The 17,906-nt window shown below is 45.2% G+C and overlaps 1 protein-coding gene across 1 annotated transcript in view; it reads left to right on the top strand.

Annotated features, from left to right (window-relative positions):
• CELSR3 (cadherin EGF LAG seven-pass G-type receptor 3) overlaps nucleotides 1-17,906 on the top strand; it is a 142,206-nt gene that overhangs the window by 17,793 nt on the left and 106,507 nt on the right. The window contains exon 3 of the mRNA XM_056846995.1: nucleotides 9,641-10,273. Within this exon, the coding sequence (XP_056702973.1) occupies nucleotides 9,641-10,273 (633 nt within the window). The remainder of the gene's footprint in view (nucleotides 1-9,640; nucleotides 10,274-17,906) is intronic.

The following is a 17,906-nucleotide window of genomic DNA, read 5'->3' as shown; positions in this document are numbered from 1 at the left end:
GTTAAATGACCAATTTTTTTTAAAAAAAAACAATGAGTGAAACGTTTCATGTCATAGAGATGCTGTGATGAGAAGCTCTTGACTTGTTGCATTTCTGCCTGTCACACAGCTACTACAGGCACAAGAGTCCTGTCAGGGGGAAAACAGTGGTTATCTTAGTCCCCTAAATAGTACACAGGTCGGCTAGATTCTCTTCTGCTACTTTCATGTCACTATTTATTTATTTTTATTTTATTTACTTCATTTGTATCCCGCTTTTCTCCTCAATGAGGACCCAAGGCAGCTTAAATCATTCTCCTCCTCTCCTCCATTTTATCCTCACGACAACCCTGTGAGGTAGGCTAGGCTGAGAGAATGTGACTGGGCCAAGGTCATCCAACGAGCTTCCATGGCACAAGCGGGGATTTGAACCTGGGTTTCCCAGATACTAGTCCAACACTCTTAACCACTACACCACATTGACTCTCATCCTGGCCTCTTACCCTATTGGTGTGCACCTGTGAAAAATTGAAAGGCAGTTTTAAGGGCTCTTGTTATCAGGTTTCTCAATCAATCCATCCATGACTATGCAGGAAGGCTGATTTACAGTCACACTCCAATCTTGCTCCACTTCAACAAATGCAGGTGCGATTTGGGAGGCAGGTTCAGTCCCAAGAACTCTTTGCACTGAGTTTCTTCTCTGGAGGCATGGATGATAAAGATTCAGGGATTAAGGGTGTTGTGGAGCAACGGAAAGTGGCTGAACAAGAAGATCTCTAAGAGAATGATCTGTGATTTCAAAAATCCCTTGTTGAATTCTCACCTTTGCCAGGAGCTCACCAGCCAGCAGTGATGGCAGCACCCTCCAACATCTACAACATTGGGATAATTATACTGGCCTGCTTTGTAGCTCTGTTGTAAGGAGTATAAGAAAATCAGTGCAATCCTAAACACACTTTCCTGGGAGTCAGCAGAGCTGAATAAACCTGAGTCGGTTTCAAAAAAAGAGGATCCTGCTTAGGATTGTTGTCTACATGAATGAAGTGCTTTGAATATGGAAAGCATTATTTTCTTGCAGCCCTGAAGTCTTGTTTCTATGGTATGATGCCAGAGTGTGTGAAAATTACTAGCAGGCTTCTGGAGAAGGAAGGGGATGGTGAAGTAGTGTAATGTAGTGGCCAGAACAAGCCAGAAATTCCCCAGCTCAATCCCATGTCGACCCAAACCTCATTTGTTTGCCCCTACTCAAGTGACCAGCCTTTGGCTTGAACACGTGAAGCTGCCTTCTACTGAATCAAACCCTTGGTCCATCAAAGTCAGTATTGTCTACTCAGACTGACAGCAGCTCTCCAAGGTCTCAGGTAGAGGTCTTTCATATCACCTACTTGCCTAGTCCCTTTAACTGGAGATGCCGGGGATTGAACCGGGGACCTTCTGCATGCCAAGCAGATTCTCTACCACTGAGCCACAGGCCCTCCCCTTCCGTCAATTGGTTGCAAAGGGAGGGAATAACCCTACTGACTACAGAGCTGTTGCAGGTTTTTCCAAAGTGATAACGTATGTGAAGTGCTTTGAGCAATTTCTGACTTGCCACGTCGCTGCTAAATATTAATTCACAGCAACATCTATATATTTACATGGTTTTCAGTGCAATCCTGTGCAGTCACTCCAGTCCAAGCCCACTGACTTCAATAGACAGAGAGGAGTATGTCTGCACTGATTTGTACTATTTGTGTCAAGTGTTATTTTACCTTTGGTATTCTGGAGCATGCTTCACGGAGGAAATTACCTTGAATCTCCTCAGATTAACCTCTGACGCAACCGCCACAAGATCAGAATGCTACTGTCGTGTGTGACAAGCGGAGCATTAACCTGCATGTGCATTTCCCCCCTCACAGACATTGCCCATTTGTTGTGTGCTGCACCTTGAAGTCTAGGTTATGTCAGCACTGCAGGAGATATGGAATGCAATTATCTGCCATTCTGTGGGGCTGGCAGCAACTCACATACAGAGAGGGGAGCTGAAAAGAAGGCCCCGCTGTGCAGTTTTAGGAATACAATGCCTCCCCCCCTGCACCATGTTAACAGCTCATGACCCCTGGCACTTTCTGTCACCGTTCTATTGAGAAAGCCGACTTAGGTGACAGAGTCCAGGGCTTAATTTTGAGCCACTCTTCATTGGCGGTTTTCAGCTCCAGAACACGAGGATCACTTGTATTCCCAGGGGTTGCTTGCTAAAGAATAATCTTTCCCCAGATTCCTATTCTCATGACAATTTATCATTTTTTAAAGTGTTTAAAATTACTGTACAGTGCTCAATTTGGAAGGACCCTGCATGCAGGATTACAATTTATTGGGACATTCTGCAGATGAGAGAGAGAGAGAGAGAGAGGTGTATGTATAAGAATCTATGGGATAGCATGTAGGGAGAGAAAGGGGGCTAGTGTGTCCCATTTTTCAAATCCCAAGTGATCATTCCTCAGAAGCACTTTTGTCTGTGGCCTGCTGGTTAGTTCATTTCAGGCCATTAAATTAGGGCTGCCAACTCCAGGTTAGGAAATACCTGGAGATTTTGGGGGCAGAGCCTGAAGAGGGCAGGGTTTGGGGAGGGGAGGGACTTCAATGTGTATAATGCCATAGAGTCCACCTTCCAAAGCAGCCATTTTCTCCAGGCGAACTGATCTCTGTTGCCTGGAGATCAGTTGTAATAGCGGGAGATTTCCAGCCACCACCTGGAGGTTGGCAAACCTACATTAAATGGGCATACTACATTCAGCCTTACTACTTCCAAGATATGCCATGGTAGACTATACTGTAGTAAAATAGAACAGCTGTATAGTTAGGTGATATTAGTCCTGGTTAGGAGACCATGCTGTTTCTGTCACTTTGAGATCACACTGTTTCTGTCTGTAATGCTGTGACATGTACAACCATCTCTTCTGATATTCATTTATATTAATTCAGCTGAAGATATTACATGTTGTTAGACAACTGTGATTATTTGTAAGGAGAGTGGCTACTTCTGACTGTAATTAGGGCTCACCAAGTTTATTCTTTACTGAAAGCTACTTCTAATGAAAAATATCCTGAGCTACTCCCTACCCCACCCCCAGCCTGTTACCAATTTATTTATTGGATTTTTATCCTGCCTTCATCCCCGGCCACACTCCAAGTTTTGTCCTGTCCTGGAAACGGAACATAAACTCTAGGAGGAGCACCAGAAATAAAGCTACCAGCTAAGCAGGTCAGAAGAAAATTCTATGAAATAAAACGCTTTTTAACAGCCTAGAGCAGATCTTTTTTGTAATCTATTCCTGGGTCTTCCAGGGGCTGCATAAACTAATCTGCAGCAGCTGATGAGATACCAGAAGGTTATGAGCTACTTGTTGGGAGACCCTGGTCCTAAAGCACTTCAGGTCTAAAGCCCTCCAGATGTTCTGGGAGTGAAGAAATACCACTGTGGCAAGAGGGATCTAGCTGTTGGTTTCATCTTGAGGCATGTTTGGCTCCTTGAACCTATGAACAGTCTCCTTGGACATTTGCTAGTTGTTTGGGACCAGACAAAACAACAGCTATGGGTACTGAGACCTTTTGAGGTTTCTGCAAAGGTCCAGTGTGGTAGATGTGCCAAAAGGCATAAATCTCTGTTTTTTAAAAGCTTTACATCAATATTGTGAATACAGTTGTTGGGAAGTATAAGAATTTATGACAAAGATGCTTTTAAGATACACATTTGTATCCTGCCCTTCCTCCATGGCATACATAGAATTACCTCGTTGTATCCTCACAGCAATCCTGCAAGGTAAGGTAAGCTGGGAACTCATCCTCCTAGTCTCACTCCAACAACACATTTCCCCACACCATACTGGCTTTCTTTTCAAATGTAATCATATCTAAAAGTTGGCCTATGACTCTCGCTCTGAATCTTGCCTTCCTTCCACATCAAGTGTCCCCAACTCTAGGTGCTGTTCAGATTGGTATTCATGCAGGAAACGTACAGGATTTATGAGACCAGGTCACGTTCACAGCTATATCAGTAGATGGTTATTTCATTTGCTGGGGATTTTGGGAGGCATGTTTTTTTTTCTCACTTAAGCTAAAAAGAGTAAGGAAATATGGGGTAGGAAGAGCCCTAACGGAGAATATGTGACAAAGCTCTTCAGTGAATTAATTTAGGGAGCTTCCCAGAGCTTGGTCAGGCAATCTCAATAATTACACAGATACCCTTTTCCTCCAATGCTATAGAGTTTCTGTGAGTTTCCCAGCAATGACCTGCAGCTCTAAAAACAACCCATTGTACTCGATTCCCTAACTCTGTCTGAATACTAATAATGTCCAGAACATAAACAAAAAAATACATGGACATGAGAAGCACATTCTGCGCATGGTCTCGAGACTTTCTCAGAACAATCACATTTGCTTCATAAAACATCTAATGATTACATGATCCAGTTTCTATTTTCTACCTGATGATCAACATCATAACTACGGTTCTCAAAATACTAATTACTGACATTAAGAGTTGTGTAGAAGGATAGCCACATATATAGACAAATATTACATATAAATTCCTTGGGGGAAGGGAAAGATAAAATGTGGTTAGAATCCTTTTGGCCCTGATCAAGCTATGGATTCCAGAATATGGGCTGTAGTATTAGTGGCGTCCTCTGATCACTGCCATAAAATCCTAACATTCTTCATGTTCGTTATTTATAAAAATAGACTCATTTTTTAGCCATCTTGGTTATTGAAGAAAACATGATGTGGGCAACTTCTGCAAAAATTTCAGGACTGCTTTGTATTTTTGTATATCTGTACCTAAACAGTTTTTAAACACCCTTTTGATACGGGTACATGTTCTAGGGGACTTTTGGTTAGCCTAGGCTCCCTACATTACCATTACCATACTATTAAGGGAAATGTATCTTTTACCTTGTAGCATGTGAAGGAGCCTTCAGTGTGGTTATTGGATGGAGTTCCACAGTTAAGGATTGGGACACGTTCACTCTCATGGTTTTAATTTGTACCCTCTTCCTTTATGCCTGCATTGCCCACCAGTGTTTCCTGAACCCTAAATCTGCCTGCCTGTCTATCTTAATATATTTTGAACTATCCAAATTGTGCTTATAGAATAAAGCATCCACATTACAACATGCCAATTTGTGTGATTTGGATAATTTAATCCAAATGAACAGTGGACTGTTACATGTGATATCGGTGGTCCATGACTGGATCCTCTAATGAATAATTTAGCTGTTAACAAGAGGGAAAGGACCCCCTACCAGTAGCCTGGGAGGACCATTTCTTATCAGGGACACAGTATGGGAGGGGGGGAAGGGTTAAAACGACTCTTCCCCAGTACCACAGTCCCAATCCATATAGTCCTCCGGGTTGCTTTTCTGCAGTTAAAATATTTGTGAAGTAGGGTTGCCAACCTCCAGGTACTAGCTGGAGATCTCCCACTATTACAACTGATCTCCAGCCGATAGAGATCAGTTCACTGGGAGAAAATGGCCGCTTTGGCAATTGGACTCTATGGCATTGAAGTCCCTCCCCAAACCTTGCCCTCCTCAAGCTCCGCCCAAAAAACCTCCTGTCAGTGGTGAAGAGGGACCTGGCAACCCTACTCATGAAGGGATCCTCAGTGACATGTGTAGTTGGACTTTCAGCGAGCTTCTAGTCACACCCCCAAGGCCTTCTGGGGACAAATGGGAATGTCGCGGTTCCCCCTCCCCTAACAGCAGCTCCTTGGGTTGCTTGGATGAAGCTGCAGCATCTTCCCCAAACAGCAGTTTGTTGGGCATTGTGGACAGCTGCTGTGGTGGGGGGGGGGAGACCCTGCTGTATAGCCCTGCCTGTGGAATTCATCATGCAACCCTATGATCACAGCCTCTGAGACTTCAGGAAGCCTAAGCTGCTGTTTTGTAGTGCAAAATTCTTGAGCCTCCTAAATACAGGCTTGCAGAGGAAAGTCCTCTGCTCGACTTCAAACTAGTAATTAATACAGCCGACCACCCGTTGACAGTGGTGGAAGCAATTCTAGCTGTTGCACAACAGAGCATATCGCTGGAGGTGCAGAGAAGGCTGCTAATGCAATGGTTGTGCTGCTGGCTGAATATCCTGTGGTGCTTTGTTATAGCCGAGAGGAGCGCACACATTCGGATTATAAATAGCCACAGCCACATCTTTCCATTTTTCAGCTCCAGGAAAAAAAAATGAAATGTGTATAAATAAAAGCCCAAAGAGTGCAAAGACATATCGGCTGGAGTGTAATGACTTGACTTCTTATTCTCCAGAAGCTTTTTTCCAGGAGGGGACCATTCCATCACAGTCATGCCATGCTGGGGCTGTTTTCCCCTCACAGCTGTCACAAATGGTTGGGGACATAGAGGAGGACTTGGCGAGGAGAGAGGGAACCAGCAAAAAAGGAGGGGTTGATCTCTTGGAGCTCCTTGGTACAGCCCGGTATGGCATGGCCGAAGACAAGTCCCTTCAGAGACAAATAGAGCTGAGGTTCAGGGTTGGCCTTGGCATGAAACATCATGAGCCAGCTGCACACGAACGCATAAAGCTGCCTTACAGTGAATCAGACCATCAGTCCATCAGGGTCATTATTGTGTGCCCTGACTGACAGTGACACATGAACACATGAAGCTGCCTTCTACTGAATCAGACCCTTGGTCCATCAAAGTCACTATTGTCTACTCAAACTGGCAGCGGCTCTCCAGGGTCTCAGGCAGAGGTCTTTCACATCACCTACTTGCCAGGTCCCTTTAACTGGAGAGGCCGGGGATTGAACCTGGGACCTTCTGCATTCCAAGCAGATGCTCTAACACTGAGCCACAGCCCAGACTTTTCAGGGTCTGAGGTGGAAGTCTTTCACATCACCCCCTACCTGATCCCTTTAACTGGAGACACTGGGGGTCGAACCTGTAGTGTTGCCAACTGCCAGGTACTAGCTGGAGATCTCCTGCTATTACAACAGATCTCCAGCTGATAGAGATCAGTTCACCTGGAGAAAATGGCTGCTTTGGGAATTGGACTCTATGGCATTGAAGTCCCTCCCCTCCCCAAACCCCACTCTCCTCATGCTCCGCCCCCAAAACCTCTCGCCGATGGCCAAGAGGGACCTGGCAACCCTACCTACGAACTTGGGACCTTCAGCATGCCAAGTAGGTGTCTAAAATCACTGAGTCACAGTCCCTCCCCAAATGTGGGGTGGGGCATATTCTTGCTTCCAACCTCCATCTGTTATTTAAAACCCACAAAGAGAGGAAAGAGAGTGTCATTTTGACCTTTTATTTTGAGAATGAAAGAGCGGAACCTTTATAGAGACTGACTGCAACCTTGGGAAACTCATTTCCATCAGGGAAATGGCCCCAAGGGGCAAAGTTAACCCCTCCTTGCCCCACACTGCAGATCCAGTCTAAGTCTCTCCCCCACAGCTGTTTTTTTAGGCTAAAAGAAAAATGCTGTGAGAGCTAATGTCAGACTTCCAACATAATACATAGTTTAGCTCAAAGGGCAGGTATATCATTTGCCGCTGAAATAGGACTTCAAAATATATGCTTGCATTTTTGCTTGTTATAATGCTAGAGTTCCTGCTTAAGAAAATGGCTTATTTAAATGCAATCTAAACATAGTAAAACATATGTCAAAATTACACATTATGCGTTCTTGATCCAATTAAATATTAGAGAAAATTCTAATCCCTTTTCGTGATTGACAGTACAGAATGAAAGTGTTGTGTGCAACTTATTTTGAAGTAGTTGCCAAGGAATATATAAGGGTGAGATGTAGTGTATGTGGTGGAGGAGGCACTTTTGGTTCTTAGTTCATAGTTTCTGAACTAAAGTCATCTGGTTGATTATTGGCTTTTCAGATTGTTCAGAAATAGAATCAATATCTGACTTTTAAATTTGCTTATGTTTTGATTGTTATGAATGCAGTGAGCAATGACATTTATTGTTCGGACTGTGAGTTTTATGTGGCTCTTTCTCCAGGTGGCCAGAGAAGATTCCTAAGAATGAGCATGGTAAATGCTGCTCCTCATCCTTGTGCTTGAATATGTGGTGCCTAATGTGGCCCACACGTCATTCCTTGAAATGAAAGATAGCCAGCAGTCCTGAGGGAAATAAAGTGTGCAGAAGGAGGATTTGTGTGTGTGAGAGAGTTAATAAGTCAGAAGAGGGATTCTGCTCAATGGTGAATAGCTAGGGTCCTTATGGTTACTGTAAAACATTTCTACCGTGCTGTAAATTTCCTCAGGTCTTTGCTGAGAATCAATAAAATGCATTCCCTGCCCTGAACGGCTTACAGTTGAAAGATGTTTTCCAAGGCAAGTCAATCTGAGTGCCACAGGATTCTACAAATGCAAATTTGTGCCAAATTTTCTGCAGGCCACAGCACAGGGAGCAGCAAAGGCCCAGTTTTCTCCTTTGTTCCAACTCTCCGGAGGTTTGGGAGGTAGCAATTAATAGCAACGGTGCGCTAATCATTTCCTGCCCCCTTCCTCAGTGCCCAGCATATTATACCACATCTTGCTATCCTCTCTGTCTACAAGAATAATCAGAGTTATGTCCCCTCCTTACACATAGCTTGTCCCATGTTTTGTGATGTGTGTGTGTGTTAAGTGCCGTCAAGTCGCTTCCGACTCATGGCGACCCTATGAATCAATGTCCTCCAAAATGTCCTATCTTTGACAGTCTTGCTCAGGTCTTGCAAATTGAGGGCCGGGGCTTCTTTTATTGAGTCCATCCATCTCTTTTTGGGTCTTCCTCTTTTCCTGCTACCCTCAACTTTTCCTGGCATGATTGTTTTTTTCCAGTGTGTTTTGTGATACATCTGCATAAAGCAAGTAGGTACATTTGTTCAGTGCATTCAGTCTTTAAATCAACATGGGCAGACTGATGCTCAGGGTACTACAAGTCAAATCTTGGGGCACTAAGCAAAAGAAAAGTTACTAACTAGGTACTTGCAATCCATGGCTTATCTGGTCTTTGTTAGTTGCACGATGCCTCCTCTTCTGTAGGCACATCTGCAAGCATCAAATAGGTCACCCCCTCCTTTTCTATGACTGTTTGCTCCTTGGGGTCTTTCTCTTGAGAGGTTGTCAAGCTAGCTGCAGGCCCATATAGTTTTGTTCCCCACCCCCATTTTTATTTTTATTTTGGCTTGCTTATTTCTCCTCACCAGCACTGCCACATACCTATTAGTTTGATTTTAAGTCAATTCACATAACCAATGTCAGCTTATCTTTTGATGTGGTAAATTCAACCTGAGTCTCCAAATCACTGCTCAACCAAACTTTAGAATACACCAGGTATAGCTTGAAGATTGATATGGTGAGCTGTGACCTGGACACACAATGAAACCATCACACTATCGGTTCATCATATGAAAAAAAATATTGACAAAGTTTGCAAGATGAACTTTAAAAAAATTTTTTTAATGTTAATAAAAATAGAAATAGAAAATTGAAAAATATAGAAAAGTGAAAAACAGTACAAAACAATAAAAAGAAGTTCTGGGTGGACATATAAAAATTTGATAAGATTACCACATACATACAAGATAAACTCCCCCCCCCTTGATTTGTGGTGGCTTGCTACATCCCAGTTTGAGAACCCCAGTTCTAACATCTTCTGTGTCTACTCTGCAGATGGGATCCACAGCGTCACAGCCCAGTGCGTCCTGCGGGTCATTGTCATCACTGAGGATATGTTGGCCAACAGCATCACTGTGCGTTTAGAGAACATGTGGCAAGAGCGTTTCCTCTCCCCCCTTCTAGCCAGTTTTTTGGAGGGCGTGGCCACAGTGCTGGCCACGCCCAAGGAGGACGTCTTCATCTTTAACATCCAGAACGACACAGACGTTGGAGGCCAAGTGTTGAATGTCAGTTTCTCGGCAATGGCCCCTCGTGGCGGCCACTTCTTCAGCTCTGAAGAACTTCAGGAGCAACTGTACATGAAGCGCATGACCCTGACCTCGGTCTCCATGCTGGAGGTGCTGCCCTTTGATGACAACGTCTGCCTTCGAGAACCTTGCCAGAATTACATGAAGTGCATCTCGGTGCTCAAGTTCGACAGCTCAGCTCCCTTCATCGCCTCCCCCTCCACCCTCTTCCGACCCATCCATCCCATCACGGGCCTGAGGTGTCGCTGCCCCCAGGGCTTCACTGGGGACTATTGCGAAATGGAGATCAACCTCTGCTATTCCAACCCCTGCCACAACGGAGGTGTCTGCACCCGCAAGGAAGGTGGTTACACCTGCATCTGCCGCCAGCATTTCACAGGTAAGGGCTTGATTCTCACAGAACAGGGAGGTTTGCTGTAGCTGGAGGGACAGGCTGTTTCCCAAATAAAACAAACAAGATTCTGTTTTCAGAATCTTGCTCTCCTATTCACATCTAAGAGTAGACAGAGTCTGTACTAAAACAATTCAAATCCTTTATCAAGGAAAACTCAGTGTGCTTTAGAAAAGCACAAGAGTCCAGTAGCACCTTAAAGACTAACAAAATTTCTGGCAGGGTATGAGCTTTCGTGAGTCACAGCTCCCTTCTTCAGATACAGCTAGAATGTGAGTCCATCTATCCTTAAGTATAGAAGAGTGAATGAGACACACAATGGCAATGTAAATGTCAAAAGCAAGTAAATGACATTAGCAGGCATGATTGGGTGTGCTATATTTGTGTGTTTTCTTTTTCTGATTGCAATGAATGCTTGAGTCTTTGCAGATTTCAGAATATACTATAAGGCTGGGATGGTGGAGACCAGTGCAAAGTGGAGGTATGGCTGAGGGTAGAGAAAAGCTTAGAAGCAAGGAGGCAGGAATAATAGGTTAGGGAGAGGGAGTGGGCATATAAAAGAATAACCCATGAAGCCCGTGGGTGGTCTGTATAGCCTGGGCCTGTCATTATCTTTTGGCACATCCCACTGATCAAACATACACATAAAGAGCAGACACAACAGTCGCTTGTAGTATCTCCCCCGCTAATAATGTCACACTTTTAAGTCAAATCAGAATCATGTTCTCCAAGAGATTTTTGCACACATGGATCTTACCAGAGTACATTCCATCTGTCAATTATTCATAAGAGATGTGATTAATGCAGACGTGGAGGAGGAGCATGTGGTTCTTGCGTCTGCTCCTTATGCCTATTATGCAACCAGTGCCCATCCCAAGGTTCTTCAGCTCCTTCCCGTGCACCCTGTGCTTGATAGCCAACTTGTACATGAATGATCACGAGACACTTTGGAGTCACCTATGCTACAACTTCTCTCTTATTCTGTGAGGTTATATAGGACTGAGAATGTGTTTTCTGAAATCTGACACATCTCAAAGTCCAGTTCAGTAACAGAAGCGGATCATATGCTTGCTGGAACTCCCATAAAAGTTTCTTGTCTAGTACCCCTGACCTACCCAAAGCTGTCACCACTGGGTCTAACATTAGGAAACATTTTATCACCCTTTTCTTCTCCTAGCTGAGTGAGTCTAATATGTATTTAGGCCTTTTTGTATAGCACGGTGGTTTATTATGTTAGGCTCTCACTTGGTTCTGACCACAAGGTAACCCAAGGCAACACTCAATGCAGAATTTCCCACAAGTCTTCAAGGGCATCAGATCCCAGACAGAGCCATTTGGTGCTTTATAGGGATCCAGTGAGGGGGGGGGGAATGTAGTGATGGTTAGCAGGTACCAGGCATATTCCATGCTTAGGCTGCTCTGTGGAGGCAATAGAAATGCTTTCTGGACAGACCGTTGTTCCAAGACTCCCAGCAGGCCTTCTTCGTAAGGGTGAGTAGGTAAAATAGATTAGAAGGGAAGGGCTGGAGATAGCAGCACAGCCAGCCATGCTCTGAGTTATAAATCTTTTCAAGCCCACTTTCCCCTGGGGACACGTGGAACTGTTTTGCTTCTTGCCTGTCTGCTCAGGAGTCTGAGAAGCACAGCTGTAGCTGCTACGGAAGTGGAATGGGCAGGCTGCTAGATATATGGGCAACAGGATTGCCTTTGTCACCAGAGATAATGAAGTATTTTCATGGCAGTGTTACACATTATGGGTTGTATCCAAGCGCTGTTTCCTATCCTCAGAAGGGCACTTCCATTGGCAGAGGCGGACAGGGCAGTTTTACTGATTTCCCCTTCCTACAGGACACTTCCCCCAGGCTAGAGAAGACCCGCTGACCCCAAGGAACAGGTTTCTAAGGGTCTCGGTGTGCTGAAGCAAGAGGAGGAGGGGGAAAGACACAGTCAATGAACTTTCATTCTATGAACTTTGCTCCACTTGCAGTTCATTGGACACAACCCGTTGATTGCTGAACGACATACTGGTTTCTCACCAGTGTCTTCTGTAGTAAATGTTTAAACTGAGAAAGCAAAATATTTAAAATAGTTCTTGTAGGTTATCCGAGCTGTGTGACCGTGGTCTTGGTATTTTTTTCCCTGACGTTTCGCCAGCAGCTGTGACAGGCATCTTCAGAGGAGTAACACTGAAGGACAGTGTCTCTCAGTGTTATTCCTCTGAAGATGCCTGCCACAGCTGCTGGCGAAACGTCAGGAAAGAAAATACCAAGACCACGGTCACACAGCCCAGATAACCTACAAGAACCAATGAACTCTGACCGTGAAAGCCTTCGAAAATATTTAAAATAGTGTATACTGCTTTTCTGACAAGCACTTAAAATGGATTCCAACTGAACAGAGAAAACAATCAATATTAAAACCAATACCACATGTTGAAACAATACAACAGCAGATCCTTTGAAGAATTCAGACATACATTTTTTTCCCCTGATGATCACCAGAGATGGCACCTCCCACACTTCTCTAGGCAACCCATTCCAAATGCCTAGGGGCAGGCCCTGAAAAAGCCTGCATACATGCTGAAACTAGGGTTGCTAGCTCTGGGTTGGGAAATACCTAGAGATTAGGAATCAATGGTCAGTTCTCACAATGGCGGGATGTGAGCAGAGGGGTGCCTCAGGGATCTGTGTTGGGACTGGTGCTTTTCAACCTGTTCATCAATGACCTGGAGTTGGGGTTAAACAGTGAAGTAACCAAGTTTGCAGATTACACCAAATTATTTAGGGTGGTTAAAACAAAATCGGACTGTGAAGAGCTCCAGAAGGATCTATGCGTACTGGAAGAATGGGCATTAAAATGGCATATGAGATTCAATGTGAGTAAGTGTAAAGTGATGCATATTGGGACAAAAAATCCCAACTTCACATATACACTGATGGGATCTGTGCTGGCAGCAACAGACCAAGAAAGGGATCTTGGGGTGGTGGTGGATAGCTCAATGAAGATGTCAACCCAGTGTGCGGCTGCTGTAAAAAAGGCAAATTCCATGCTGGCCATAATTAGACGAGGAATAGAGAATAAAACTGCTGATATCATACTGCCCTTGTACAAATCTATGGTGAGACCACACTTGGAATACTGTGTACAGTTCTGGTCACCACACCTAAAAAAGGATATTACAGAACTTGAGAAGGTGCAGAAAAGAGCAACCAAAATGATTAAGGGACTAGAGCAACTGTCCTATGGGGAGCGGTTAGGACGCTTAGGGCTGTTTAGCTTGGAAAGAAGGCGGCTAAGGGGAGACATGATAGAGGTCTATAAAATTATGCATGGTTTGGAGAGAGTGGACAGGGAGAAGTTTTTCTCTCTCTCCCATAATACTAGAACACGGGGTCATCTGCTAAAGCTGGAGAGCGAGAGATTCAAAACAGATAAAAGGAAATATTTTTTCACATTACGCATAGTTAAATTGTGGAACTCCCTGCCCCAGGATGTGGTGATGGCTGCCAGCCTGGAGGGCTTTAAGAGGGGAGTGGACATATTCATGGAGGAGAGGGATATTCATGGATATTAGTTAGAATGGATACTGGTCATGCTGCATACCTATTCTCTCTAGTATCAGAGGAGCATGCCTATTATTTTGGGTGCGGTGGAACACAGGCAGGATGGTGGTGCTGCACTCATCTTGTTAGTGGCTTCCTAGAGGCACCTGGTTAGCCACTGTGTGAACAGACTGCTGGACTTGATGGGCCTTGGTCTGATCCAGCAGGGCCTTTCTTATGTTCTTATGTTCTTATTTTGGATGTGGAGCCTGAGAAGGGCAGGCTTTGGGGAGGGGAGGGGACTTCAGTAAGGTGTAATGCTATAAAGTCCACCTTCCAAAGTGGCCATTTTCTCCAAGTGAACTGATCTTTGTCACCTGAAGAGTTGTCAAGTTCCCCAGGCCACTGGCGGAGGATGGGGGTGGTGGTAGGGTTGCCAGATGAAGAAGAGTTGGTTTTTATATGCCGATTTTCTCTACCTTTTAAGGAGAATCAAACCTGTTTACAATCTCCTTCCCTTCCTCTCCCCACATAGACACCTTGTGAGGTAGGTGAGGCTGAGAGAGTTCTGAGAGAACTGTGACTAGCCCAAGGTCACCCAGGAGGTTTCATGTGGAGGAGTGGGGAAACAAACCTGGTTCTCCAGATTAGATTCCACCACTCTTAACCACTACACCAAGCTGGCTCTCAAACTGGGAAACTCCTGGAGATTTGGGGATGGAGCCTGGGAAGGACAGGGACCTCAGTGGGGTACAATGCCATAGAGTCCACCCTCCAACGCATCCATTTTTTCCATGGGAACTGCTTTTTGTAGTATGGACATGAGCTGTAATTCTGGGTGATCCCTAGGTCCCACTTGCAGGCTGGCATCCATAATGTCATTCGTAATCCCAGGAGATCTCCAGCCACCACCTTGGCAACCCTACTGAAACCATCCTAACTTTCTTCAGGGTTGGGACTGTAAGCAGGGCTCTCAAGGGCTCATGCCAGGAGGGGGTGGCCCAACAAGTATGTAGGTCCTGGCCATTAAAAGCTTTGAAGATTAAAACCAGCCCTCTGAATAGCTTCAGAGGCTTCTGCTCCCTGGCTCATCCATCAGAGCACACAAGTCTTTCAGGGGCTTAAGGCGGGGGAAGGGCTGTCCCAATGGAATCATCTCCCTGGGTGTTCTCTTGGAAGGATAAAAAAGGTAAAAGGTATAAAGTTAGTCCCCTGTGCAAGCACCGAGTCATTACTGACCCATGGGGAGACGTCACATCCTGACGTTTAACAGGCAGATGATGTTTATGGGGTGGTATGCCATTGCCTTCCCCAGTCATCTACACTTTACCCCCAGCATGCTGGGTACTTATTTTACCAACCTTGGAAGGATGGAAACCAGGGCTTTTTTGTGACAGTACTCACCAGCACTAAGTACCATCACCTTCTGGGGGAGAGGTGTCTCTCCCAAGTCCTGATCTTTGTGAGGCAGCCCACTCCACTCAGCCAGAGAAACGGAGAGCGGGACTCTCAGGAACAGCCTAGTGGGGATCTGTAGAGGGAGGGGGGGAATTGGCGGAAATTGGTGCAACCTGATATATGAATGCTGGCACCGTTTTTTTCCTTTTTACAAAAGAAGCACTGGATAAAACAGTTTAGAGCAAAAATGGTCTCAAGTCCTCGGTTGTGCGCCCAGCACTGATGACAAGAGCATCCAAGTCCAGTTTGCTCACATTCCTTTCAGGACACACAGATCTTTCAATAGCAGGCAGGGAAGGTGGGGAAGGGGCTGCTTCAGATGGAGTCTTCTTACCCCACTGGCATTCCCTGCCAGAGATGCCGGCAAGAGTTCCCTGGCTTGGAATTTTTTCACGGCCTGCTCTTGCTGCTAACAGTGAGTGATGTGAGCTGGGGGCAGGGCAATGCACAGCTCAGAGTCATACATTGACCACATAAACTATGCCAGATGATTTCAGAAGGTGTGTGTGTGGGGAGGGATTAGCCTTTATGTGTACAAAGAGTCGTCAAGTCGCAGCCGACTTATGGCGATCCCGTAGGGTTTTCAAGGCAGGAGACCAACAAAGGTAGTTTGCCGTTGCCTTTCTCTGCATAAACCACAAAGAAGGAAGATATTTTCTTTCGTAAATTCTCCCGAGCTGTCAACTTGGAACAAAGCTCAGGGAAATCCAAGGGCTGGTGTCTGGGCATAGCAGCTGCAAAGGGGAGAGGAGACCCTCAAACTTGAATTGTCCATTGGGAGTATGCTGTGAGGCAAGACTCTGTTGCTATGCGGTCAGCCCCAAGAAGATGTTTTTGTACAGTGGTGTTCCTTTCTTGAGAGACAATTTCCAGATTCCTGTCATGCACTGGTGTTAAACCAGATGATGTGAGGAAGAGACGGAAAAATACACAGAACAGCAGCAGCTCCATATCTCTTATAATATGTTTTTCTCCCTCAGACTACAATCCTAAACCAAAGCATCTTCTACATAAATCAATGGGACTTGCTTCCCAGTGAACATCCTAAACACTTACCTCTGAGAAAACGTGTTTAGGGTTTCAGCTGTTCGATTATCTCAAGTTGCCTGTGTTCCAGAGTAGAACCCCAAAGCAAATTCTGTGTCCCGTTCTAGATCTAGAGTCTTATCAGAGGAAGAATGTAAGACAGCCTAGCTATCATAAGGATTTTGTTTTGAATTTTGGGGAGCAAGATGGTGGTCAGGTTGCATTAGAACTGTGAATGCTGCTTCAAGGACTGATTACCGAGTTCGTTCTCAGAATTGTAATGTTCTGGACCTCTGGACCAAAGAAAAGTAAGAAACTAGTGTGATATATTAGCTATAGCATTGCATGTGAGAAACTTTTCAGCCCTCTGCTCCAGAATGAAGTTCACTGGGTAATCTTAGTTAAGTCTCCCCCATCATCCCACTCCCTCTATTAGCCTACCCTTCTTCCCGGGAACTCCTTGGGGCACATGCGGATATTGTTCCAGTGACATCTTTATGACAATCTTGTATGGTGTGTTTGTCTGGGAAACTGCAACAGGCTCAAGGTGAGCCTGAGAACTTGGCTGAGCAGATATCTGAAGCCCAAGAAAAAACACTTTTATCTACTATGCTACACTTGCATTTTCAGCCTAGCCTTCCTTACAAGGTTGTTGTAGGAATGAACTGATTGAACCCTCTGCAAGCCCATCTTGAGTTCTGTGGGTAAAGAATAAGTGGGAATTCCTTTGATAAAATGTTGAAAGCGGAAGGAAGAATAGCACCACTGTGCAGCTTGAGTCAAATATATTTACTCAGCATTAAGTCCCCTGGAACTTATTGCCAAGTAAGAATTCATTGAACTGTAGCCTGGGCACAGCCGCCGGAAGGAAAGAAAAAGGAATTAATTAAATTAAAAACAAAAATGCCCCATTGAGCAAAGTGAGGCTACGCCACCCAAAAAAGTGTTGTATGAACACCGCTGCTCAAGGGGGCGAAAGGGGTTAGGAAGCTGACTAAAATCAGCTCCACCCCTTGGAACGCCCTGGGAATGCCCCCATGCTGGCGCAGGATCCCACTTCTGGGATTTCACTAGTGTAGCAGCGCCAGCACTGGTGTAGCAGTGCCACCAGCAGCAGCGCCGCACAGCGGCGGGGTTGCCAGCCTCCAGGTAGTAGCTGGAGATCTCCTGCTATTACAATTGATCTCCAGCTGATAGAGATCTGCTCACCTGGAGAAAATGGCCGCTTTGGCCATTGGGTTCTATGGCATTGAAGTCCCTCTCCAACTCCAAACCCCTCCCTCCTCAGACTCCGCCTCCAAAATCTCCAGGTATTTCCCAACCCAGAGCTGGCAACCCTACACAGCAACATGGCTTACCAACACTGGTGTGAATACTCCTCATGCTAGCGTAAGTGCCCTTTATCCCAGGATAAGTGGGCACTTGCGTCAGTGCGGGGTCACGCTGGCTCCTAAGCCGATTCGCCCCCCTTCAGGATTGTAGCTTTAGTCTAGATAAATAGGCATAGAATTGTGGCATTTGTGTTTTCACATAAATTTTCACATAAAGCATTGCTCACCATAAGATCTGTTGATGGGCACAGCAGCTCCTGAATC

Source organism: Euleptes europaea, chromosome 1, assembly GCF_029931775.1.
Source record: "Euleptes europaea isolate rEulEur1 chromosome 1, rEulEur1.hap1, whole genome shotgun sequence".
Taxonomy (NCBI): domain Eukaryota; kingdom Metazoa; phylum Chordata; class Lepidosauria; order Squamata; family Sphaerodactylidae; genus Euleptes; species Euleptes europaea.
The sequence above is the reverse complement of the archived record's forward strand: the minus strand, read 5'-3'. Positions and strand labels throughout refer to the sequence as shown.